The following is a 25,499-nucleotide window of genomic DNA, read 5'->3' as shown; positions in this document are numbered from 1 at the left end:
TTTTGTTCTACTCAGATCTTCCTAATAGAAACAGTTACAGGGAAGGTGGCTTAGCCAGGGGGATGCCTGACCCAGACCAGGCCGTGGGGACGGAGTGCCGAGGTCCATGCACGGCCAGACCCCCGAGGAATGGCCTGGCGGTAGACTGGCCACTTGTGGAACGGGGTGACAGGACCTGCTGTGCATGAGGGCTGTGTCCGGGGGTGGCGACCCGGGTGACCCTGCTCCAGGCCTACTGACCCTTTAAGACGCCCTCAAGACCCATCGAGGGAGGAAGAGGAGAGGCAAGGACACGGAGGCCCAGGGCTTGCTCTAGCTCACACGGCGAGGGTGGGGGGCAGTCTGGGATGGGACCCTGCCGCCTGGACCCCGAGATCTGTCATCGCCAAGCCGCTGCACCTCTCCTGGCAGACCCTCGTCCCCTCGGCTATGGATGACACTGTCAGGACAGAGCCCACACGCCGCTTCCTGGGCAGACCGGCCCTTCATCCCAGGAGGGAGCGCGTCATGGGGGGCATACAAGAGGAACGCGGGGGAAAAAAAAAAATCAGTGGAAGAAATTTCCACGTCATGATGAAGGTGGCTGAGAGCTCTTTAAAAAAAAAAAAAAAAAGCACGAGGAGCATCTGACCGGCCATCTGTGGCGTGTGTGGCTCCTGATCTCAGGGTTGGGAGTTTGAGCCCCGCACTGGGGATAGAGTTTACTTAAAAAAATAAAAAATAGACATGTGCTTTATAAAGTTAAGGAGAGGTCGGGGGCACCCCTGTGGGCTCTGCTCCGTGGCCTGGCTGTGTGTGGGTGCCGTTCTCCTCCTTATTCCCTCTCACCCCCCAGGGCATTCTGGCCGGAGCTGATGATTCAGGGATGGGGTAGTGGCAAGGCTTCTCCTGAGGAGGCCTTGGGCAGGGACCCTCCGCCAGCCCAGCGGCCACTCGCTCCTGAACGCCCCTCTCCTTGGTGCCCAGAGACACGCAGTGCCTGGCTGCCCTCCTTTGAGGAAGGGCCTCGCTCCCACTCCCCCGCCGGGTCCGACCGCAGGCGGAGAGCGGGCCCTGGGGGCCAAGGCTGAGGCCACATTGGGCCCTCGGCCTTGAGGGTGGCAGCAGTCCCCTCCCAGACCGCCCAGGCTGTGCCCGACGCGTGGGGTCCGCCAGGGAACCCAGGCACACGTTCACAGGAGCTTCGAGATCTAAGACTCCAGGAGACCCCATAATGTCGCCCCGCCAGCTGCTGGCGACTTAGCCCCAGGGAGACGGGGCGGGGCTGGGGAGCGCGGGGACCAGCCTGCTCACCTCCTCCTCCTCGAAGCCCGTGAGGTCCCAGTGGTACCGGAGCCGCATCTGTTTCCGCTTCCAGTGCTCCATGAAGGTGGCGGCTGCGGGTGGGAGGAAGAGCCAAGTCACCCAGGACACAAGAGCACCCTCGTCCCTGGCGCCGTCCAGTCATCCAGGTACCGGTGCGCCAGACCAAGCACTTCACACCTGTCCGCCCGTTCTGACCTCCTGCGGACCCCACGGGACACGGACATTCACTATCCATTTTACAGATGAAGAAACTGAGGCCCAGAGCCATCAAGTCCCGGCCAAGGTTACTCAGCCAGCCAGCGAGGGGCCAGGCAGGCTGGTCCAGGGCCCCTGCTCCTAACACCCTGCTCCATCGATCCTGAGGACCCCCGGTCACAGGTGGGGGTGCTGAGGTCACAAAGGCGAGGCTGGGGTGAGGCGAGGCCAAGGCCGCTCACTCAAGCTTCACATCTCTGCGGACAGTCTGGCTGCTGAGCTGTACTCTTGGCTGCCTTGTTCTACATCATATTCCCAACGGACTTCACATAGTTCAAACGCTGCCTCCTCCAGGAAGCCCTCAATCATCCCTCTCAGTATCGGGAAAAACCCAACTCCTCTTGGGACCTCGCTTGCTCACAGTGTCCCCTCTCCCAGTACAGGGGTCCTTCTGGTGCGTGAGGCGGGGACGCCGCCTCGTCCGTCTGGATTCCCAGCCCACAGCCCAGCATGGACAGGTGCCAGCCGTGCTCGCGGATGCATGAATGGCTCTCAGGAGCGCAGAACCTCGGAGATGCCCCTGGCCGAGTCCGTGACTTAACGCTCCGTCAGGGGCCGAGGGTGGGGGTCAGGACGCGTGTGGTCTTATGGTTAATGAGCGCTCAGGGCCCCCAGGGGTAGCTGCCGGCACCGTTGGGAGAGCCGCACCTGACCCTCCTTAAACCCCAGCCGTCACGGGAGGAGGAATCGCACAGCTTGTCTGACAAGCAGAGGCATCGAGATGGAATGGAACGAGGCCTGGTGCTCGCCTGGCAGCGGGGTCCGTCGTCAGTGCGGGTGCAGCTTTGGAACGGGCAAGAAGCGGGCTGAGTCTGGCCCGTCTCTGGCCTTCCCATTGGCAGAGCCTACGGGCAGATGGGACAGACACCCAGGGGTTGGCCTGTTTACCCACCCCGTCCCTGCCTCCTGTGTCCTCCCCGTGTCCTCCCCGCGTGCTGGCTGGCCCATCCCCACCTCTGTGTCTCGGGCCCCCTGCCCTCCCGTCAGCAGCCCGCGGTGTGCTAATAACGGAGCTACCTCGCAGGGGGCTCGCCGCGGACCATGCTCTACTCTCGGGATTCACGGACGTCGGGAACCCGACCGTCGCAGCCACGCTATGGGGTAGGATGATTTCTGTTCGAGGATTCACAAGCAACCCGGAGACTCGGAGGGTTAAATGCCATGCCTGAGGTTAAGTAGAGATGACGGGCAGGACTGGGGTCTGAACTGAATTCTATTTGGGCACAGAGTCTACACTGAAGCACTGTACCATCCAACCTTATGAGAAGGGAGTGATGACCACAGCCGTACTGAGTAGTCTGGTTAGAGCAAACCTGGATTGCCATCGTATGGACGACAGGAAAGCAAGGCACAGAGAGTCTGACTGCTTGGCCCAAGGTCACACTGCTGGGCAGCCGCTCTTTGACCAAGGCACGCTTGCTTAGAGCACGTGCTGTGAATCTTAAGACAGATATGGGGACGTCTCCCAGAGGTATCCCAGCCAAGGACCAAGACTGGAGCCTGGTGGCCGGGTGTGGAGATGGTGCACGGCCCAGCCTCGTTTGGCTTGATTATATTTAAGAAATAAAGACCGGTTATATAAAGTGAATAATGTTCTGCTTCTTTAAAAACCTAAAGCACTGGGACCAGAAGGCTGGAGCGGAGGAGAGAACTTCTGTGCATTCTAGTTCAGGTGCGTCCTCTCCACTTGGCCACAGACCCCACCGCGCCCCACGGCCGGACTCCGCGGCCCCGAGTTTGCACGCTTTGCTCTGGAGCAAAGGGGTACAGTCATGGAGCTCAGGCTTGGCCAGTGAAGCGGAGATGTGGAGGCTCGTGCTGAGCCCAAGGGGCAGGCCCGGCATCTCAGCTCAAAGGGCATCGTGAACAACGGGGCCAGACCCGGGCAAAGGCAGGGGGACGCTCGGGCGTCCGTCCTTCACAACTGCGCTCCCGTGCCCGCGCCCCCATTCCGACTGCGTGGGTGGCGGTGGGTGCTGCTGGGTCCGCTCGCTTTCCTCAGAGGTCCAGCTAGTGGGTGGCTCCCACCCCCTCTCTTTCCGCCGCACCCTCTGGCCCTCCACGCAGGGGTAACGCACTCCTTCCTACGGGTGCACAAACGGAGGCTCTGAGCGATCAGGGACCGGCGGACAAGGCCTGGACCCACACCTTCCGGTGCCAAGACGGGCTGGGGCTGGCATGGTGGCTCCTCCGGCCTGAGGGCAAGCTGTATGCCGAGCCTGGTCAGCCTACAGAAGAAATGGCCTCGACGACCACACAAGGGGGGCCCAGAGACAAGGCCCGGGTGCCGGAGTCCAGAGCCCCGAGGGCAGCAGAGCACACAGACAGACACCTAGGGCGAGTCCAGGAGAGGGCGGAAGCAGGTGGTGGAGCCGTAATTCATCTTTCCTCAAACATCCGTCCCGCAACACAATGCTAGACAAACACCTTCTTGTGGGGCAGCCTGGAGGCAGCAGGTGAACGCAGTACCCTGGGTCGAGCCTGGACCACATCCAGGTGGGAGCTCGGGCATGTGACCACTGGCTCCCTCAGCCCCTGGCTCCCCGTCCACATGGGCGGCTCCACGACAGAGCCTGCTAGAGGCCGTCAGGAGGCAGCCCGCCGCGGCGCGTGGGGGCCCACGGGGGTGTGTTCCCAGGACCCGGAACATCGCTCCGGGTCTGTCCAAGAGGCTGATCGTAGGTTCAAGGGCCACATGGGGTGTGGATCCCCCAGAATGTTTCCTGTAGATCCTGAAACAGGAAGCAGACTGTGGGGTACCAAGGGCCGGGGGGCAGGAGGCGGCAGACTGGCAGCCGGCCAGCACGGAACCTTAAGCACGCCAGGGTCCAGAAGCACCGACCCATCCATCGTCTGTCCTGCTTCCCTCCATCCACCTCTCGTCTTGTCTCACCTCTCATCCCCTAGAGGAGAGACCTGCTCCAACCCTCTGGCTCCCGACACCCCGAGGGTCCACTCGCCGCACACATCTCCTCCTCCGAGGGGGGACCGGGGGTGCCTCTGCCCAGAGCTGCAGGGCCGGCAGGGGCTCTCGGAAGAGATGCGGCTCACGTACCCTCCTTACGTACCCTCCGAGCAGGCCTCCCTCCCGAGCTGCCCTGGCTGTGGGACTCCAGCGAGAAGCCCGCACTAGCTCCCGCTGCACCCCGACCCGGCGGGGGTGCTGGGCGGGGCACACCCCAGGGGCTTCACCACCCACCGCATCTCCTTCCGGCCCACGCCACCTTCCCAAGCTTCTCGCAGCCGGGCTCAGAGCAAACAAACTCCTTTGTTCCGCATGGAACTGATAAGCTGGTAAAACCCCATTATTATGCCATAATTTCAGAAAATTGATCACAGCAAAGAGCTAAATGGGGCTTAAAGTTGCTTTGTGGGACACCTTGTTGGAGGCTTTGAAATGTCACACATCACAGGTGGCAGCGAGCTGGAGTCCCTGGGGCCAGCGTGTCCGAGCCCGAGGCCAGCGGACCCCACGGAGGAGTGGACGTGAGGCCCTGTCACTGTGCCCGCGTAATGTTAGCAGCCGGAGGGCAGGAGAAGAAAGGACATGGGGAGGAAGACCGACCAGTGGGAGAAGGATCCCCCAGAGGGCAGTGAGCAAGTCACTGAATAAGGGATTTAAAGGAAACCGGCCACGAGGTCTCTGCTAATTACACTTGACAGTGATTGTGGAGCTGCAGGACCGAGGGGGCGCCCCCTCTGCCTCTGCCCGCCGGCTGGGGCTGGACCACACGGCCACCTCCCGAGCCCCACAGGCTCGTTCCTGTGGCTTTTGTCTTGATTTATAATACGCTCCTTTTTCCCTAAAGGGAAGTGCCTCCTGGGAGCAGTTTGGCTTTTTTGTTATTTTTTTCCCCAAATGAGAGTGTGTGGACGGAACTCGCACTTGACAGACAGGCGCATTGTTGTCCCCCCCGCCAATCCTGGGCGGAAGTGAAGCTGGACGCGGTGGGGGGTGGCAAGCAGCAGAGGCAGATCTGCCGCTTTCCCTCCATCCCGGGGGGACGGAGTCACGTCTGTCTCTCAAGGACGGGGTGCTGGGAAGGGCCTGCCAACACCTTTCAGGCTCTCTGCATACAGTAGGTGCTCAATAAAGGGGGAACCCAGCACGCTGGCTTCCCGGAGCAGGAGACAGCATTTGATGGGATCCCTGTGGGCTTGCCCGGCTGAGCGGTGCCTGCCCGCCTGCCCCCCATGACCAGCTGCGGGAAACTCTCTGCTCCCTCAGAAGGGTGCAGAACAGAGCTGGGAACACGTATGCGGGAGGAGGGGTGACCAGAGCACTAGTGTAGAACTGGGAGCCGGGGCCGGGGCGGGGTCCGTCAGGTCAGTGATAGATGCCATCGCTGTGTGAGCTTGCCCAAGCCAGAGCCTCTCTGTGCCGCAGTGTCCTCAGTGGAGAGAAACACCCCACCCTCCCTCCAGGGCTACTGGGACAGAGGTCACCTAGGCAGGGCTCCAGCCCAGGGTCTGGTGCACAGTCAGCCCGCAGCGCGGGGTTGCGGGGGAGGGAGGTGTGTTTGGGGACAGATGGGGAAGCCATCCAGGTCAGGAGTAAGAACGGCCTCTGTGGAGCAGGGGGAGCGGTTAACTGTGCGGGCCGACGGGGGGGCCCAGCGGCTGAGCGGCGGAGCACGGGGCCGCGGGAGTCTTGCCTCCGCCTCGCAGTTCTGGTGTAAGCTTGGGAAAGTTGCCTCGATTTGCTCATCTGTCAAACGGGCAATAAAGCTGTCCACCTCCTGCGGTCACCGGGGACACGCGTGAGTCACTGCACCTACGACACTCAGCATGGTGCCCGGCAGAGTGCAGGGCCCGGCTCGCGGAAGCGGGTGTTCCTCCAGAGCGGGTGAAGGGACACGACCTCCAGACACCTGCCCCCCAAGTGCAGGGTTTGAGCCCGGCCTCCTACGCTCCAGGCTGTTTGCACACGTCCAATAAGCAAGCGCTCGCAGAGCCGACGTGAGAGCCGGCACCCGGCACAGCCCCGAGTACGTCCCAAGGCACGGCTCCAGGTGGCTTGCGTTATCCCCTCCATTTTATAAATGGGGAACCTGGGGCCCAGAGAGCAGAAGCCACTCGCCTGAGGTCACACAGACGCTAGGGGACGAGCTAAGAGATCTGAACCTGAGTCCCGCCCAGGACCCGGCGGCTCCGGTGACTGCTTCCCTGCGTCCACCCAGCCCTGCACGGAGTCCACCCAGCTGAGTAGTGGCTCAGACCCAAGCATCCGACGGCGGCTTGTGCAAGCTGAGCTCCCCTGGGGGCTCGAATGTGCTGCCCAGTGGGCCTTCCCAGCTCGGGGCAGGGACCCAGGAGGCTGTGTGCCCACCCAGCCGGTGTTCCGGCTTCCGCTTGGAGCTTCCTGGGCCCAGACCAGCTGGGGACAGCTGAGCAGCGCCGAGGTCTTGAGGAAGCCAGGGAGGCTGAGAATGAGGCGCAGAGGGCAGTGGGGCGCACAGAGGTAACTCCCGGCGGACCCAGGGTCCAGAGAGGCGAGGGTGGGCAGTAGAACCGCACAGAGCTACCGCCTCCCTGTGCTGTGCAGCAGCCCCAGCAAGGGGTCCTCCAACACAGCTTGAATGCCCCTCACATCAGGGTGCTCACCACCTAGTGCGACACAGGGCTCACTGTTGGAAATCTTTCCCCGTGCTGAGCTGGTGCCCTAGGGTTTCATGCAGCCTCCTTCGGAAGACTGCCTTTGCCCGCTAAGAGACCTAACGGACGGCATTTATCGTGAGGCTCTGCTTATTTCTGCCTGCGTCTGCCTCCCGCTCTGAGCACACGTCCTGGAACGCAGGGGCCGCCTCCTCGCTCCACGGCCGCACCGCACAAGGCAGAGTCTAGCACGGTCCACGGCTCCCGAGCTCCCGTCTTGGCCGACATGTGCGTGCTGATGCCACTAACACCCCGGGGTGCCCACTGCAAAGCCCGTCTCCTGGCTGCCCGGTCCCTGCTGCAGCAAAGAGGTCTCACACCTCCTCGGCAGAACTCCCTTATCCCCCAAATCCCGCAGACGAACCCTCAAATGGAAAAATCGGTAAAAGGGCTGCTACCATTTCAAAGCGAAGCCAGGACTGGGAGAGACAGGGGAGGCGTGCATCATGCAAAACCTGCGGACTGGCTCAGGGGCGGGGGGGGGGGGGGGCGCGAGCGTGGGCTGGGCCGCCGATGGGCGCCGCGTCCAGGCTCCTCCCTCACTGTACCCTCGTCCCGGGGCAACCATCCTGTCGGGTGGGAACCCAGTGTGAGGCCCTATGGGGAGACTCTTGGGTTTTAAACATTTAGGGCACAGACCCTTTGCTCCGACGAGTGGGGACAGATGAGCCCAGAGCCACTGCTACTCGGTGGGGAGGGCAGGGCCAGGCTGGGTCTGGGCAGGAGCTCCCCAGAGCCGGTCTGGATGGACAGTCCCGGATACTCTCCAAGGGACAAGCCTGGCTGGCCTCCTCCTGACCGCTGGGTGGGGAAGGGGACAGACCCGCCCCTGTCAGATCGGGCACGGCTTGCGTCCACCCTGGGGTGATGGCCCAAGGAGGAAGTGCGGCGCCCCACGCGTGTCCGGTGCACGTCCCTCAGGGGACAGCGAAGGTGCTGTACTTACAAGACAAAACTGGCCACGGCCGGGTGCCAAGGGAGCGTTCAGGGCTCTGTGGCCAGGCCCGGCGCCTGGTGCCGAAGACTCGCCTGGGGCGGCTTTCAGCTGGAGGCAGGGTGATGACAGCCTCACATGGCTCTGTGCAGAGCTCCGTGCTGAGCTCCAGCCGCCGCTGGCTTCTGTCGCCCAGCAGGAGAGGGTGGGGCCTGTCGCCCGAGGAGACAGGCCACGCACCTGTAAGTTATGTTCTGTCCAGAGAGGCTGGCCGCAGAGGACACATGTGCGCCAGGGACGCAATGGGCCTGCTTCCTCCCCTCCCTGAGGCCAGGCCCGGGCGAGCTGTACCCCCAGGCCAACACTCCCCATCCACAGTGGGGCAGGGGCCCCACGCCTCACACGAAGCCGGCTCAGCCAGGCCTGCCGCTTCTCCTCAACCCTGGGGATGGCCCGCGTGAGAGTGGAAACGAGGCACCCGAGTCCTTTGTAATGATCAAAATGTCTTTTCTCTGTCCGGGGCCCTTTGTTTGGAGGGGCAGTAACCTGGAGTCTGGGGGCTGGGTTCTTCTTTGAGCTTCCCGTGGGGAAAGTGGGAATGGGTAGGACAAAATCGGGGAGCCCGGGGCCAGGGAGGGAGGTGTCAAATTCTCTTGACCGCTGCTCTGGCCCTTCCCACCAGCCCCCTTTCCCATCTGGCGGCCCCAGAGCCCCCTTGGATTAACCTGGCTTCTTACATTGGCCCAAGTACCTGTTACTTCAGTCTTGACTGAGAGCCCCCTGGCCACTGTCCCCGTTGGAGCTGGGTCAGCCTTCCCTCCACTTCCTCCCAAGCTGCCTCTTACACTTGCTGTCTCTGACTCAAGGATAAGACACGAAAACACCTTTGATGCTACAAGCCGACTGCACTCGTTCCTGATTCCTTCCGGTGAGAACACTGAGTTCTTCCCTGCGGGCCCTTGCTTGGTCTCTGGGATCCCCCGCACTCTTCCCCGCCCCCGCTCCCTGCCCCCAGCAGGCTCCTTCACCAGGCCCTGCATCCCTACCACTGGGCCTTTGCACATGCTGCTCCTGTTTGAATCCAGGATTGTAATCTTGCAAGGTTGGCGGAATCATCAGTTTGCCTCCCAGGCTTCCCTGAGCACAAGCACATCATAAAAGTGGTTGATCACCGCCCCCCACCCCGCAACAGCCAGGACAGCCACGCACACTTGTACTTCTCATGCCACCCCACATGGCAGGTGGTACCCCCAGTGGGTGTGACGACAGTGTGGGAGACCTAGAGAGTCAGCTGCACCCTCGGGCCGGGCTGAGGCTCTGCAGCCGCCCCTCTGACCCTCACAGGTCGCCCTATGAACCACCGGTGGTTGCAGGCTTGGCACGGGCCACCCAGGCCCAGAGACCCTGCAGGAGCCAGTGCAGCTGGCCAGGGGCCCACTGAGGGTGCTTGTGGAGAGCCATGCCCCAGCCAAGCAGGCAGGGGTGGGTGGCTGCAGCGCTGGGCCCGGGGCATGAGGCCTTGGGGTGGGAGACCCACAGGCAGGGATCTGCTAAGGACCACGCTGCTCTCCAGACTGGAGGGTGGCGGGCTGGGCGGGGTGGTGGGTGCATCTAAGGGGAGGGGCTGTGGCTCACATCCTCAGCAGGAGCATCCCAGAGCCCGCCGCTGCTGCCTGCCGCCCCATCCCCCCACGCGGTTTCCAGCAATGTGACTGAGGAACCAGCCCCACTACTCAGCCTTCTGTGCTCCTGCCAGTTCTCCGGACACACCGCGCAGCTCCTCTGCACCCCCCGCCTCCAAACCACACAGGTTCAGCCCACTCTGAGCTCTGGCCGCAGCTCCAGGGAGACCAGGCCAGGCAGCAACCTCAGTCCCCCGGGGATGCTGGCTGCTCCCGCCCCTCGCTGACAGCTCTCTCAAACACCACCTCAGGTCTGAAGGGATCACCTCGGGCGGGGAGGGAGGCTGCCAGGCTGGGCAGAAGCCGGTTCAGGCCCGGTGAGGACGCCGGGGTCAGCCCCGACCTATCACGAAGCTGGTTCTGCTCCGTGGTTTTTTCCTGCGACGGCAGACCTTCCCGAGCCTCCAGCCTCCCAGGGGCAGCGGCCAAGCTGGGAAGCCCAGGCCCCAACTTCACGGATTCTGCAATTCTGAAAAATGCTCCTGAGTCGAGGCTTCTGGCGTGACACTGACAACCCATTCTGCTCAGCTCTGGGGTGCCACGACCGAATTCTCCGTGACCGGATCCTCACACATCTAGGTCATACGGACCCGTAAGAGCCACGCATCTGGCTGGCTGGGGGCAGTCTATATCCCCATTTGTACAATGAGCAGCTTCTCAGCCCCCCACTGCCCCCCCCCCCACACCTACTGTGCACGGGGCTGATGCAGCTACGTGCCGCTCTGGGACATGCTGGCAGGCTCTTCCTGGCCCCTCTGCTTCTGCACTGAGTCCCTGCACTGCAAACACGCAGCACCCCCACCCACTGCATCTTCAGAACTCCGCTCAAGGGGCTCACACCTCTTCCGGGAAGTCTGTCCTGACGTCCTACCGCAGGCATCCTGACCCTTAGCTCCTGTGCCCAGTTCCATCTCCTACTAGATGGGATTCCCTGGGGACAAGGACCGGGGCTCTGGTATCCAGGGGACAGCTCTGCACGCAGCTGCCCAGGGCCCGGATTCTGAATCCTCCCCTGGCGAGGGGGTAACAGATCAGTTTGCTAATCCCAAAACATCTACAGAAACGCAACCAGACAGCACTCACCCACTGCCCACCGCCCACGCCCCCGGCATCTGTCGGGTACCAGAGCAGAGAAGCATCCTGAAGGATGAGCCCCGTGCCTTGGACTCGGGGTGGCAGGCGGAGGTAAGGGCACAGGCTCTGGAAACCCCACATTCCTTCCTTGCCTTGGACACTCAGGAGCTGAGTGACCCTGGGAAACTCACACTAACTGTCTCTGGGCCTTGGTATCCTTCCCCGAAAAGAGGGCACACGGAACCTGCAGGGGTGCTGCGGGGACCTGGTCCCAGGAAAGACGGCCCGTTTCTAAGAGCAGACACCCCCTCCACCTTCCGTAAGGTGTGGGTAAGAAGAAACAGTCTGTATCCGGGATGGAGCCCAGACCCTCCCCACCTGCAGGCACAACGGGGCACAGTCCCCCCACTGAGCCTCCCTCCCATGCTCATTCCAGGCCAGCACAGCCTGTGAAAAATGTCAAGGCGGAAGGAAGGCCATGGAGGGACCGAGGCAAAGTCACCCCTGCTCCGTAGACCCCAGGCGGCCAGGCTCTGCTTACCCCAGAGGGCCATGAAGACGGAGAAGAAGACGGTGGCGGGGTTGTCGAAGAGATGGCTGGCTCTGGCGGTGGCGCACGCCGAGCTCATCTTCCAGTAGCTGCAGGTCTTGTCACACAGTGGGCACATGGTGATGTTCTGTCTGTGGTCACACATCTCCATGCTGCAAGACGGGGGCGGCCTGTAAGTCCCCGGGGCCGGGACACGCAGGCACTCCACGCTGGGAGCCGCGCCGGGGTGGGGGTCGGCGAAGTGACCCCCGTAAGGCCCGCTAGCCGGCTGCAGCCAACGCCCGCGTCCCCCACATGCTCTCTAGGGCTGCCTGCGGACATCGGTGACATGGGCAGTCCTGGGGAACCTGTGCTCCGAAGGGCCTCGGATTGCTTTCGCGCCTGGTACCACTTTACGATTCTCTACGATTTTGGATAGGGCTCCTGCATTTTTGTTTTGCATAAGGCCTGCAATTTCTGCAGCCCACCCCGGATGCAGGCCCGTCCAGACCTGCTGGGTGACCCGAGAGGGGCATCTGAGTGCTCACGTCTCGGGGTCGGGGTGGACCAGAGGCAGCAGGACCCACGGCCTATGTGGGAGCCGCCTCTTGGAGAAGCGGAGAGACAGCAACCAGCGTCCTCTAACAGCTGGGTTCTGTCCGGGCTTGTTCTAGTAGCGGGAGATGCCCAGGGGTTCATGATGTGAGGAAGACAGCAAGAGGAACAGGTGAGGCCACAAGAAGGCTGTGCCCTCCCGTGCCCTTGCACGTCCCAGGCAGAGCGCACGTCGGCTCAGCTGTCCTGGTGGGGATGCCGTGGGGCAGCTGGCCTCAGGGGCCACCCGGGCATCAGCCTCAGGGGGGCTCTGGACACACAGGGGAGACAGGTAGGTGGGCAGGAAGGAACACATTGAAAGGCAGCCCGGGGTGGGTGGTAGTGGGGACATCGACCGTGCAGAGCTCGCTTGGAGCCGAGGGTGCCTGGCCGGGACAGTGGGTCCTGCTCAACAAGGTTCTTATCCTCTGGGCTGACATGGAGTCTGGGGCTGGAGCCCAGCTGCTGCGGAGGGACGGGAGGGGAGCTGAGGCTCCCCACCCCCCCAGCTCCCTGCCACTTAGGCTCTCTCCCGCTAATAGGCAAGTCACTGATACTCAAAGGCTGTCAGCTGTGTAAGCAGGAGCCCCCAGGGGCACCCACCTGGCCCAGACCAGCTGCGGGGACCCCTACAATCCCACCACCATCGATGAAGAAATAAGCCCAAAGAGGGGAAGTAACGTGCCGAGGGTCACACAACAGAGTGGGGCTTGGGCCCTGGTCCTTTTTGGTTCTCGTCTGCGGCCCACAGACTGCGGGCTCTCACCTCCTGCCCCTGGGTCCTCCCTTGGCTCTTCCTGCCCCATATCCCTTTAGCCTCAGACTCAGTTTCTCCTTCTGGGAGATGAGGAGAGGAGCCAGAGTAAGATGTTCCCCGCCAGCCCCTCCCCCGGCCGGGCTCTAGCCTTCCCTGAATTTTCCCCTCCCTGCTAACTCGGACAAGACTCTGAGCTGTAGACCCCAGGCAGGAGCGCGCTTTCCCAGACGCTGAAGAGTGCGGAGGGGGGTGTTTCTTTCTTATTTCTGTGCACGTGAACTCAGGTGCACAACCATGCTTGGCCCACAGCAAGACACTTGCTGAGAGGCTGTGGGGACCCCCTGTGCCAGCATGGTGGGCGTCCCGGCTTTCTTCTCAGTCACGCTGTGAAAAACCCCATGTGCTAGGCACTGTGTCAGTCATGGACGTGGAAAGATGGTTGTGACAAGGAGCTGCTGCCTTGGAGCCCCTGGGAAGTGAGTGTACGTGTGTGCATGCGTGTGTGCGTGTGAGAGGTGCCGGCACACACGGGCGGCGTGACCGCGTGGACCCCAGAGCCAGCCAGCTCTGGCTTTAGGGCTTGGCTCTACCCTTCGTAATCTGTGTGGCCTGGGGTGGGTGACTCAGATTCCTTGGGCCTCAGTCTCCCCATCTGCAGAAGGGGGTGCTGGGAAAGAGAGTGCTGTCGGGACACTGGGGGAACAGGGGAAAGCCCACGAAGGCCCGGGAACAGCGGGAACAGTGGTGATTGCCGTTACTACCCTGGGGGTAACCGAGCACGGACAGCGGCCGTGAGCGTCCGTCTCCTGCCCCTCGCTAAGCTCCCTCTCCTCCAAGGGCCCTTCTGGGGGGCAGGTGTTGGGGAGGCTGATAAAGGCCCCCACTGTCACTGCACTGCCCAGGGCCCTGGCGCCCTGGCTGGAGGATGGGGTGGCCCAGAGCCCCGTGGGGGGCAGGGGCAAGGCCGTGCAGCTCTGCCTGCCGCCAGCCCTCTCACCCGTTGGCATAAACGAGGCCAGCCAGACAAAAAGCCTTTTTCTGCCGGTTTTAAACCCTCTGCCTCGCCCTTCCTCAGCCACAGCCAAAATAAAGACAAGGAACGGGAAGGTCTGTTCTTTGGAGGGGATGGGCCGGTTGGGGGTGGCAGCTGGGACCTCGAAGGGCAGGGCCTCTGCCTTCCCTACACACGTGGACGGATCACACTCCGGGGGGGGACACACACCTCTTGCTTCACCCAAGGAACCAACCAGGCAGTGGCCGAGGCCGAAAGAGGACGGGCGTCCAGAATCCGCCGTGAGGCTGGTGCGCATCCCTGGCCGTGTGTCGAGAGGAGGCAGTGCTGGCCTGGCCTTGGGGACCTCGATGCCCTAGTGGTACAGGCGTGCCCGGGTAGAGCCCCCTGGCTGAGACTCCCCGGCTACGCTCGGGAGGAGGGGAGGGAGGAGAAGCCCCCGGGGGCTGCCACTTGCTGCGTCCCTTGGGGCTCTGGAGCTAAAGCCACATCACACCTGGGTTCCCAACAGCCACTGTCAGACCCAAGCACAGTGGCCTCACGTCACATTAGCCAACAAAGGGACAAGCTTCTCTGGTCTGTCTGTACCCAGAATAGCCCTGGAGAGTACGTAAGCCAGATTCCTTTAATCTGGTTTTGATCCCAGGTGGGTGGAAATATTTTAGGTGTTACTCATGCCTCAAAGCACCATTTACACCAAAATTTGCCGGATATGGCCTTTCTGTGGGCAGAGCTGTGACGAGCCAGCCGCCTAGCCAGGTAAGGGACTCGTTTGATCTTCGCTGACTGGAACTACAGACGAATGTTCCAAGCCACGGCTCTGCTTTGGAACCACAGGGCTGAGTGTGAGCAACAGAATTGAACGGATGTCCCCGGCTTCCCTGGCGAGCCTGCGTGCTAGTGGGAAGCCGGGCCACAGGCCGGGCAGCGGTGTCCCTGACCGAGGAGGGGCCTGTCGTCCGAAGACACAACACAGTCACCGCTGGCTCAGGGCTTTGCACACAGCGGGGAGAGACAGGGCACTCCCGAGCCCCCCGAGGACCGCAGCCTCCGGGCTCCCACCACTTGGCTCATGCTCCCCAGCATGGGGCTGTCTCGGGGGCCCCGGCCTTCTCCCAAGAGTTCCCCTTGCCTGGCGTAACCCTTGGGGGGGGACTACAGCAGGACTGTCTGCTCTGTGAACCCCCCAGGGCCACAGGGACGGGATGGGGGTGGGGAGTCAGGGGGTCGAGCCCACGCACGAGACCTGGACAGGGCCCTTTGGCTCATCTCCCGAACTCGCTAGGAAGCGGCGAATTTCCTAGTCCCTGAAGGACTGAAAACTCCTTTAAAACAGGGCAAAACACCTTCCAAGAAGGGGAAGTTGCCGGATGTTTATTCTACATCTCACTCCGGACTGGAGAGCGTCTCCCGGGGTGTCTGTGCTGGGAAAGGCCGCCCCTGCTCTCAGACAGCGCTCGCCCCACCCAGGGCCGCGGGTTCAAGGGCCTGTGGGGGCCACGGCTGGCCGCGCGGGAGGAGGGCGGCCCCTCCGGGAGCAGAGGGCGTGTGCGGGGAGGAGACCCGCCTACCTGGGGATGTTCTCGTCGACAGTGGCACATCCGTACAGGAAGACGATGATGCCGACCACGGAGGCCGGGATGAGCATCTGGGTGTAGACGCCCAGCCAGGCGAAGTACAGGCCGATCTTCTCCCCGAAGTACTTCCTACACCACAGCGCAAAGCCAGACAGAGACAGGCTTATGCTCACGGCCTGCCGGTGCAGACAAGTGGCACCTCCCCGCCCGGCACAGAATAGCTCGACCTGGCCCCGCGTGCCCCCGAGCAGGACCTAGAGAGTGGGGTGGGGGGGCTCTGGGCCGGCCGTCGGGGGCAGGGGTGCCCCTTGCCCTTCTGTGCCCCGGAAAGCGGGCCGTTCCGCTTGTGAGGCCCAGGCTGGGGCGCGCGGGCGCGGCCGGCTGCCCGGGAGGTTGCCGCCTCTGTCCCAAGTCCCGCTCCGCCTGAGGGCTCCGGCCTGGAGAAGCCGAGAGAGCCGCCCTCCTCACATTCCGCATCCCTGGCGCCTTGAGGGGCTTCAGAATTTCCATGGCCGGACTCTGGTCTGCAGGTCCCCACAGGACACACATCCGCTCCCCTTCCTGCCCTGGGAGACAGGACAGCGTCCTCCTCCCCCTCCACCAGCCGTGTAGGGAGCCCCAGCAGCCACCCAGCGGGGTCGAGCCAGGCTGGGGATTCAGCAGAGGAGGATGAACGTGACAGGAAAAGCCCAGACCCCAGCGAGTCTACAGGCCTGCGGGGGACCCGGGGCCCCTTCCCGAGCTTCTCAAGTTCAGACAGGTTCCCAGGTGATAAGTACTCAGTATGGTCAAGACCAACTGACATCCAACCAGGGACTCGCCTCCCACAGCCTCGGAGCAGCAGGGCCGCTCCTCCTTACCCGGCGTCCTCTCTCACCTGACCAGGTCGATGGGCTGGTATTTATAGAAGACCCCGTAGCTCGCCCACTCTTGGTACAGGAGCTGTGGGACAGCACGTGGTGAGGGCTTTTGAAAATGGAGCTTCTCTTCCCAGAGCTGGTGTACCCAGCTGCCGGGAACATCGTTCATTCATTCAACAAACCCTTCTTGGGAGTCGGCCGTGTGCCCGCTGCTGCGCTGGGCAGTGCGCTTTCGGAGGGGAGCACGACAGACATAGCCCCGAGCCCCGGGGCTCCCGTCCTGGCAGGGGAGACCCAGACGAAACTTTCAGCTCCGGTAAGGGTCCCAAAGAACCCACCAGTGGTGGGAGCTGAGCTGGGACCGGACGGGGCAAGAACGGGCTAGAAGGAACAGAAGCTTCTGGAATCATTATGGAAGCCTCACTCTTCACGATCTGATCCAGAATTGACCTAAAATGGCCCGACCGTGTGAGACTTGTCTACTCAGGGTTCTCGGCGGTCCCTGTCCGATGCCGTGTCATTCTTTATAAAGGACAGAGACCGCCACGCTCTGCAGCAAAGAAACACCAGTGGCGAGACGTTGAAAACTCTCCTGGGATGCAAAGAAGAGCTCGGCGCTTCTCCCCTGAGATGAGCCGTCTGATTAACACGCTCGGTGAGATAATGCAAACTGCACACACCCCATTACCCCCAGGCTCCGGGCAGAGATGGTAATGAGCTTGACGGATGGAAAGCCTTGCATGAACTCGCAGGGAGTGTCCGAAGAAAGACGCCACGTTGGGACTGGTGGTGTTAAGAGAGAAAGCCCGCCCACGTGGGTCACTGTTGCTTCCCCAGCCTTAATGCAAGGCCTAGGTCACACGGCTGGGACCCCCTGTGCCTGGCCGCCTGCCCCTGCCGGCGTCAGATGGGGAACGGGAAGGAGGCAGGTGAGGGATGGTGCCACGAGCTCCCTGCAGGATAAGACCTGGCCTGGGTGTTCCGAGGTAGCAGCCGGCGTGGACGCATGAACCTGCCTCCACCTCCCCGGAGTCCGGAGCTAATGGCTTTTCGTGCACACACGTATCTTTGGGTAATTTTCCAGAAATTAACAGCGTGCACGAAAGCTCACTGGGAGGGGTCCCAGTCCCACATGCCAGGGAGTCGGCTCCAAGAACTAACACTCACAACACACGTGCTCGTTTCCTCAAAAGTCAACACACGCATGTCTGTTCTGATCTCCGTAAGGGGAGTGGTCTTTCGGTTTTACGTCTTTCTGTGAGGGCTATGACAAGATGTACTGGGCAGGGTCTGTGTTCTGAAGGACTAACAGAAAGGCCAGCTGCTGGGGGGGGGGGGCCTCTGCAGCCTCCCAAGGGAGTGAGGTGCAGGGCAGCTCCCCTCTATCTCAGAAGAGAGAGGCGGGAGTTAAAGGCACCACTCCTGGGTGGGGATGTGGGCTCTGCTAGGCCTCCAGTGGGTGTCCTGGGCACCGAGTCTGAGTCCCAGGTCCTGGGTAGGGGTCCGGTCAGGCCCCCCCCCAGCCCTGCTGGGCATCCAGGGCAGACCCTCCCCTCTGAGCCCGTGGCTTCCATTATTCTGGTAGAGACTGTCCTTCCTCCAGGGTCAGAGGGGGACCTCAGGGGCTTATGCCTCGTGAAAGCCATAACCCAGGGGCTCACCACGTCTCGGCAGGCCTGGTTACATGGACAAGAAGCCCCAGGGTCACTCTGCAAATAGCAAACTCAGATGACCACACAGACCACCTCTGGAAAAGCAAAGCGGCCATCGCTGACCTGGGCAGCTTCCTCCCCTCCATGAAATCAAGCCACTGGTGTAGACCCCATGCAGGCCGGGAGGTGCCCAAGAGATGGGGGCAGGAGGGAGGAGGGAGGGATGGAGGGGACGGGAGGCCCTTCTCAAAGGCATGGCCTCGTCACGCTGGTTCCTACATCCCCGGGCCTGCCCATGGACACTGGCCTGCGGCATGGCAGCCACTGTTCATGCGTACATGGGACAGCTGAGGGGATGCCCTGGGTCTCTGCCCAATTACTTTACTTCAGTGGAACGTTCTTCCTGACAAGAAGGGAGCATCGATCCCCCCGCAGCTGGCAGACCGGAGAAGTCAAACTCAAGATTTCCCTGTTATGGTTGGCAGAGCTCCGAGGGTGCACCCCAGGCTAGCAAACAGGGTGGGAGATGTCAGGGCCCTGGGATGGGCCAACTGGGGGGCTGGTGGCTCCAGTCACAGTGACCCCGGACCTCAGAGGGAGCCCCAGACCTCCCATGTGGGCCCACCCGGCTGAGCAGTCCCGTTATGGCACCGACACTATCTTTCATTACTGCGTACGGACTCGCCCCTTGCTGTCTCTCCCTAGAATGGAGGCCCACGAGGGCCGGGTTTCTGGTCCACGTGATCCCCAGAGCCCTCTACAGGGCCTGGGGAAGATAACAGGGTCCCAGTAAGTACCTATGGAAGGAAGAAAGGAGAGGGAAGGAGAGGGAGAAGGAGGGCAGGGTCCCGTGGCTCTCAGTCCAGCATGGGGATGGAGACAGTTCAGTCCATGCCTGGAGTCACTCCCCCACTCCATGTCCCCACACGAAGGAGCACTCCCGCTCCCAAGGGCCCTGAGAGTCCAGGACTGTTCTGACCATGCTCAGCCTTGGCCCTGGCCTGACTCTTTGCTTAAGTCTTCCTACTTGTGCTCCTCCAGCTCAGCACAGGAAAAGGGCCTTGGCTTGGCTGCCCCCCGCTTTCCATCCTGTGAGGTATCCAGGGCCATGCTGGGGGCTTCCCTGCCACGGATGGGACCAATAATGGGGAGCCACAGATTTTGTCACTGGAAAGACAAAATACTCACAACCAGGTCACTTAATATGGAGCCACATGGGAGAATGAGGTCTCCAAGGCTCTGAGTTAGGACCCAAACACCTACCTGTAACATTTTTCCCTCTCTCTCTCCTTCCCTTCCATCTATCCACCCACCTGACCCCCCCATCATCCACCTATCCATCCATCCAACTACCCATCCATCCATCCCTCTCTCCATCCATCCATCATCCATCCACCGATCCATCATCCAACCATCCATCCATCCATCCAATACTCCTGGGACTACCCCTGTGGGACAGCCTGGTACTCACACCTGGGATATTAAATTCAGTGGGGGTGAGGGGAGTAGAGGGTGGGCAGCATTCCAGGCAGAGGGAACAGGTGGGTCTGGCCAAACCTAGAGTCATGTTTGCTGGACCTGGTGCCCAGTGGTGCCCAGTAAGTAGCTCCTGAGTAACTGAATGAGATCATTTTGGCAGAGATCTGAGTAGCCTCAGATTAGTGAAGCAGCCAGTGTGGCTGGTGCCTAGGGAGTCAGGTGAGAAGGAGGCCACAATGGCCTGTGACGAGGAGGACTGAATTAGGCCTGAAATGAGGTCACTGTGCCCAAGGAGGAAGCATCTGTAGGTGGAGGAAAGGCACCAGACATGCAGCGCAGGGGGACAAAGGAATGAAGGAGGACGGACTCCGAGGCCAGAGTTGGCCCAGGCAGGCCTGGGGAGGGGATGGTGCTTCTCTAGCGGGACTGAATTGGGGGAGGTTCTGCAAGTCACTGGGTCTCAGACGAATGCCAGATGTTCCACTAAAAATAACCAAATATGTCATTTTTGAGCTAAATCAGATAGCATCTTCAGCTGGATTCCCGGGCGGGCAAGTTGTATCTAGTACCAAAGGCTTAAAAACACGTATGGGGGGCCAGCGGGAGGCAGGAACGGAGAACATTCCATACACAGAGGTTCCCAGCCTGAGATCTGGGACAAGGCCACCATTGTGAGCTTCCCAGGGAAGCGTCTCCACCGGCCGCTTCCGAAGGATCTGCCCTTGAGGGGCAAACATGGGCACAGAGGTCTGTTCCCCACGCTGAAGGAAGTCTGCAGCTTGTTTGGGAAGCGGGAGGCGGCAAGGTGGGTGCGGGGAGGAGCCTGGAAGCCAGGCACTGGCTTGTGTGCGGGACGGCAAGACGGCAGGGAAGAACTTTCCGGAGTGGGGAGGACAGAGAAGGAGTGGCTGTGGTGGGGGTGGGGACACAGGGAGCCTGGGCACAGAGGATCAGGGAGAGCACTGAACAAACAGATCACTCAGTGTCTCCAAAGGCATAACCCAGGGAACACCGGCTCAGTACCGCTTCCATTAGAAAGCGCCCCAGGTCAGATAGGCCGAGAGACACTCCGCTGAACCTTGTCCACAATTCTGCCCAGTGTGCAGAGGAGGCCGTGGCTCTCTGTGGGGCTGGCCCTGGGGGCCCGGGAGCCGTGCGTGATTAGGCCAAACGCCCGTGAGGGGCAAGTTGATCACCCAGGGGAGATACAGGCTTTGGGGCAGGCGACGAAGGCCACGGTAAAGAAACACACCCTCGCCTTCACACGCTCCCCACAACTCACCCGGGCACCTCTCAGACCCAGAGAGAGGGGCGCATTCCTGCGGGCCGGGGTTCTGCCCGGTCCCCCCAACACGTGCGCTGGGAGTGTTGTTGCCCCGTGGGTCGCTGTGTAGCCCCGTCCCGCCCACGGCCCCCGCCCGCTCCGCATCCACTCACTTTTCTGTCGTTGAAATCCACGTTTTCACCTTCATAGTCTCCCTGCTCGGGAGAAAAGGAAAAGCGTCAGTACAAACAGTGGTCGCGAGGGGTTCAAATCCAACACTTCCAAACGCAGTCAGCGCTGGTGGCTCTTGTGGGCACGGTCGGATGACCCCAGACGGCAGCAGGTCACGGCCCAGGGAAGGCTGGTGGGAGCCTCCGCCTTGTTCCATTTGGGGGACCGTGTATACCACCCGCCCAGAGGCCTCAGAGTCTGGCCCGACCAGGCAGGCCTCCCTTTCACTCCCAAGCGCAGGAAGTTTTCTGGTCACCGCGCAGAGATCAGTGACCCCACACTCCCATTCCGCACATGGCCAGACTGAGGCTCAGAGAAGCCAAGTGGCCCTGACATCTCGGGGTGGGGGTCACTGGCCCAGCAGTTTGTGAGCGGGGCTGGGGGTGCTGGAGGACAGCTGCATTTCTGGAGCCAGCGGGCCAGGTGAGCACCCGCTGGTGGAAGTGTGATGGGGGGCGACGGAGGCCCCTCCAGCCAGGACCGCTGGAGGGGACCCACGGGGTCGGAGCCCTGCCCTTGAAAGCACAGCAGGTCACCGGCCAAGGCAGCTGACTCCGCCCGCCCACATCAGCACCGAACTGGTGGAGCACTTGCCAAATGTCACAGCGTTCGCGAGACACATGCCCAAGGAACGGTGGCCAAACAGGAGTGTTTCTGCGGGGCAGGGATCATGGCGGGGGAGGCAGATGCAGGGCGGGGTGAGGGGGAAAACGAGGGCTTTGTGTGGAGGCTTTGCCTGCCCTGCGGGGGAGGAGCTGCCTGGCAGTGACTGTGGGGAAGTGCGCACAGGCAGAAGGAACAGCATTCCTGAAGGCACAGAGGTGGGGACACTCGGTTGGTGGGCCCAGCTCCCCACAGCGGACGAGCAGGTCGGAGTCGGGGGTCTGGAGGGATGGCCCTTTGCGGTCCTGGCAATCAGGTCCCTCCAATCCAGGGTCTTACTGGAAGCCCTCTCGCTTCTGCCCCCTCTGACACCCACTGGGAACCATTCCCGCTCGCAGATGGGGACACGACGCACCGAGAGGACAGGGGCTGCCTCTACTCCTGGCTGCGGAGGGGCGTGGCCAAGACGAGCCTCTGGGTCCCCTGATGCCCAGCCCCACCCCTCTCTGCTCTCTCCTGCTTTGTGGCTCCTAGTCCTTGGGGCAGCACATTTTGGAACGTTCTAGAGGCCCCCAGTCCGGGGTTCCCACACTGCTTGGGCCCCACAGTGCATTCCCGTGCCCCTCTGACCCCTAGCCCCCGTTTCCATAGCGACAACAAGAGGAGAATCATCCCTCTCCACCCCAACTGAGCTAGCACGTGGCCGTGGCCACAGGCTATATTTGTCAGGGGATACCAGAGGGATTTGGAGATCCAGCTCAGGAAGCTGGCTACTTGCTCTGCAGAAATGGATCCATGCAGAGTCCCGGTCCCTCTGCCAGAGCGGGGGCGGGGCGGCGGGGGAGACCCAGGCAGGGGGGGCATTTCGTGGACAGGCCAGCCGCAAGGTTCACACCCTTTGGTGAACCGGGACAGGGTTCCTGCCACAAATGTCCCTGCCTTGGTGGGCTCGCTCCGCAAGAAGGGAGGCCGGGGTGCAAAGGCTCCACCCCTCCTCCCCCGCCTGGCTGGGAAGGCCTGCGAGCCGCTGACATTTGTAGGAGGACCAAAGCCGGAAGCCGAGACCGCAGGATAATTAGAGCTCCCTGGGGTTTGTGGCCCGCGGGGATTTGGGGCGTCCAACGACGCAGGCGCGAACCCCCGGTGTCAAGGTCACTCACGTCGTGCAGGGGGTAGGCAGCCGAGTAAACGCCGTTGGCCAGCAGGCTCGTGATACCTTAAAAACAAAGGCAGAGGGAGAATTACGGACCAGGTACGTCTCCCGCTGCTCTCTCTGCAAACAGAGCAGTCCCAGGACCGTGTCAGGTGCCGAGAATTTTCGCGAAGCCCGCCGCACTGGGGCACAGAGGGCCAGGCCACTGCTCTGGCGTCTCCTCCCCGGGTTCCACCAGGAGACGTTAAAACATGCTCTATCGGCAGGATTAGGAAGACACAGAGGAAACCCCAAGAGACAGTCACGCCTGGGAGGAGGGAGGCACCCGAAGCCTGCGGTTTTCCAACTACCCACACCTGCTCGAGGCAAGCCTGCAGAGGAAAGAAGGTGGATTTCCAGGGGTTAGAGAAGCTGAATCACGAGGGAAATACGGGGGGAAATTGATGGTGTCAGAAAACACACATACAATTTGGAATTAGATTTCAGGTTGATTGGAAAAGCCAAAGGGGGGGCCTGCAGGCCCCGCAGGGGGGCGGCACTTACCATATTTACTACATTTTCGCCTTTTATTTAAAAGGGCAGAGTCCTTCTTTCTTCCCTCTCCTTGCCCTGTTTGTACATCGGGCTATTAGTTACACGAAAACGTCTCAGGGGACCAAAGCTGCATTCGGGGGAGAAAGCACTCGCTCACGGCAGTCTGCACGCCTGGGGGAGGCGAGGCGGTGGCCGAGGCCTTGACGGCGGCCAGACCCTGCCCTGGACGCGTTGGGCAAGTTACCACACCTGAGCCTCCCAGAACCCGGAGGCGAGCCTTCGGCACCTGGCCCCAGGAGGCCGTGCTGTGGAGGGAAGGCCGAGCCACGCGTGGAGATGGGGGAGAGCGGGGCTCCGGGAATCCTGATCTCACACACACCCTTGGGGGCCAGTGCTGCCCCAGAGTCTCCAGGAGCCCTTTGCTGGTCACGGAACCCCTGGCCTGGTCAAAGAGTCTTTGCAGGTGGTGAGTGGGGCAGCGGTCTCAGTGGCCTCGCTGGCCCACCCTTTACGACGCCGCTGGGAAATGGGGGGGAAGTGTCTTCCTGAGGCCCACCTAAAAACAGACCATCTCTTCTGTCAGTGATCTGGAATGATCAGGGGGCCTGAGGGATGCTTTGAAATCTAAGCCAGAGGCAGGTGGGAGCATCCCGCTAAAGCCCACGTGTGTGAAAATTTATCTGTGATAAAAGCGGACGTGGGTCTGATCCAGGTTCACTGCCTCCCCACTGTTCTAGAACACTCAACACAGGAATGCCACAGGGCCTTTGCACAGGTCTGGATCCCTCATTTTCTTCAGATCTCTGCTCAAGCATCTGCATCTCCTCCTCGGAAAGGCCTTTTCCAATCATTGTTCTTAAATCTCTGAGGCAGCCTTCCCAGCCCCTACAAGATGATGTTCTGGCTTTTCTGATTATTATCTGTTTCCTCCCCTAGAACGTAAGTCCCCTGAGGGGGACAGAACCCATCAGTACTTTCTGCAAGTTGAATGAGTGAATCTGGAGGTGAGTAGGGCTTTCAGACGAGGCAGCGAGGTGGAATGGGAGTACCGTCAAGGACCCCGATCTATTGGCCCCGTTACCAGGTCCACCAGAGAACGAGGGGGAGCACTCAAGATGCGGGCCAACAGAGATGACCCAGAGCAGGGATCAACTCTAGCTGGGAAGTTCCCAGACCCTGGACTCTTAGCAAACCTTTGGTGCAACCATGTGGGTTTGCTCTGAAGGGGACCCTACAGGGACCTACAGGAGGACTTAGGTCTAGGACAGAAGCCATACTTCCTCCCACCCCAGGTGACCGGGGCCACTCCGGACACTCGCTGCTTCTAAGGTGGGTTGGGCCTAAGAGGGATACTTTCCTCAGGCTCCTCCTGACCCCTGGATGGGAGCCCCCCATTCCCACTGACCTAGGACACAGGCTCAGAGATTGCAGGTCTGGAAGGAGTCCCTGTGACTGGCCATCGGCCATACTGGCTAGGACATCTGCAGCCCACCTGACCCTGAGGGTCTGTCATCTCCTCCCTGTGTCCTGGGCCCGGCCCCCGGTGCGCCCCCACACTGCTCTCCCCGCTTACGTCCCGGCAGGCATTCTCCCCTCTGCAGGAAGCCATGTGCGCGGGGAGTCTCTCCCGGACTCACAGTGCCCACCAGTGCGGGCCCGTGGCCCCGGAGGGCGTGCGTGACACACAGCTCTCAACGGGCATGCACGAGCTTACGAAGGAGGAACCCTGGCAAAGGCTTTCCTTTGCTCTGAAGTGTTTGGTTTTGGCGACCTCAGCCCACAGTGGCCGGCCAGGGACCCCTGCTGGGGTGGGGGTGGGGTCAATGGGATGCACTTCGGGCAGGAAAGTTCTGCACCTGTGGCTTGGGGGTGCTCCAGAAGGTGCCTGGCTGGATGGATCTGTGCCAGGTTCTGGATTCGGGCTGTGTGTCGAGGACGGGCCTTCCAGCAAGGCCCGGTGTGGAGCTGTGTGGGTCCCCAGTGGGGAGCCTTCCACTCCAAGCTGGGAGCATGTCTGGCGCGGGCACTGCTTTGGGCCATCACCCCCCCACCAGAACCCCAGTGACGTGCCCCTGGACTGTGAGGGTCAAAGAGGGGGACGGCGCCTTGGTCACCCCTATAGCTCCCAGCAGCCAGATTTACCACCCCTGCAGGGAGAGGCTCAGACGCCCCTGCAAGTGCCACAAGCCGGAGAGAAGGACGCCCCGTACAACGGCCCCGCGGGCCTGGAGCAGCTCTCCCGTCTGACACAGCTACACGGGCTTAAATCAAAACCTTCTAAAAGCCCCCAAACCAGCTGCCCGCCTCCCACATTGATGATGGGAGGCGAGATTAGGGCTGGGAGGGGCG

The 25,499-nt window shown here is 61.7% G+C and overlaps 1 protein-coding gene across 4 annotated transcripts in view; it reads right to left on the bottom strand.

The window, feature by feature from the left end:
• Positions 1-25,499, bottom strand: part of ANO1 (anoctamin 1) — a 151,422-nt gene that overhangs the window by 26,589 nt on the left and 99,334 nt on the right. For 2 of the 4 annotated variants that reach the window (XM_032879717.1, XM_032879720.1), the window contains 7 exons: positions 23,160-23,225; positions 22,624-22,679; positions 20,803-20,844; positions 16,252-16,316; positions 15,369-15,503; positions 11,447-11,607; positions 1,294-1,376 (listed from right to left, as the gene is read on the bottom strand). In XM_032879717.1, coding sequence (XP_032735608.1) covers positions 1,294-1,376; positions 11,447-11,607; positions 15,369-15,503; positions 16,252-16,316; positions 20,803-20,844; positions 22,624-22,679; positions 23,160-23,225 — 608 coding nt within the window. The remainder of the gene's footprint in view (positions 1-1,293; positions 1,377-11,446; positions 11,608-15,368; positions 15,504-16,251; positions 16,317-20,802; positions 20,845-22,623; positions 22,680-23,159; positions 23,226-25,499) is intronic. The other 2 variants (XM_032879718.1, XM_032879721.1) reach the window with 1 other exon arrangement.

Source organism: Lontra canadensis, unplaced genomic scaffold (genome assembly GCF_010015895.1).
Source record: "Lontra canadensis isolate GAN:19392208 unplaced genomic scaffold, GSC_riverotter_1.0 scaffold66, whole genome shotgun sequence".
Classification (NCBI taxonomy): domain Eukaryota; kingdom Metazoa; phylum Chordata; class Mammalia; order Carnivora; family Mustelidae; genus Lontra; species Lontra canadensis.
The sequence above is the reverse complement of the archived record's forward strand: the minus strand, read 5'-3'. Positions and strand labels throughout refer to the sequence as shown.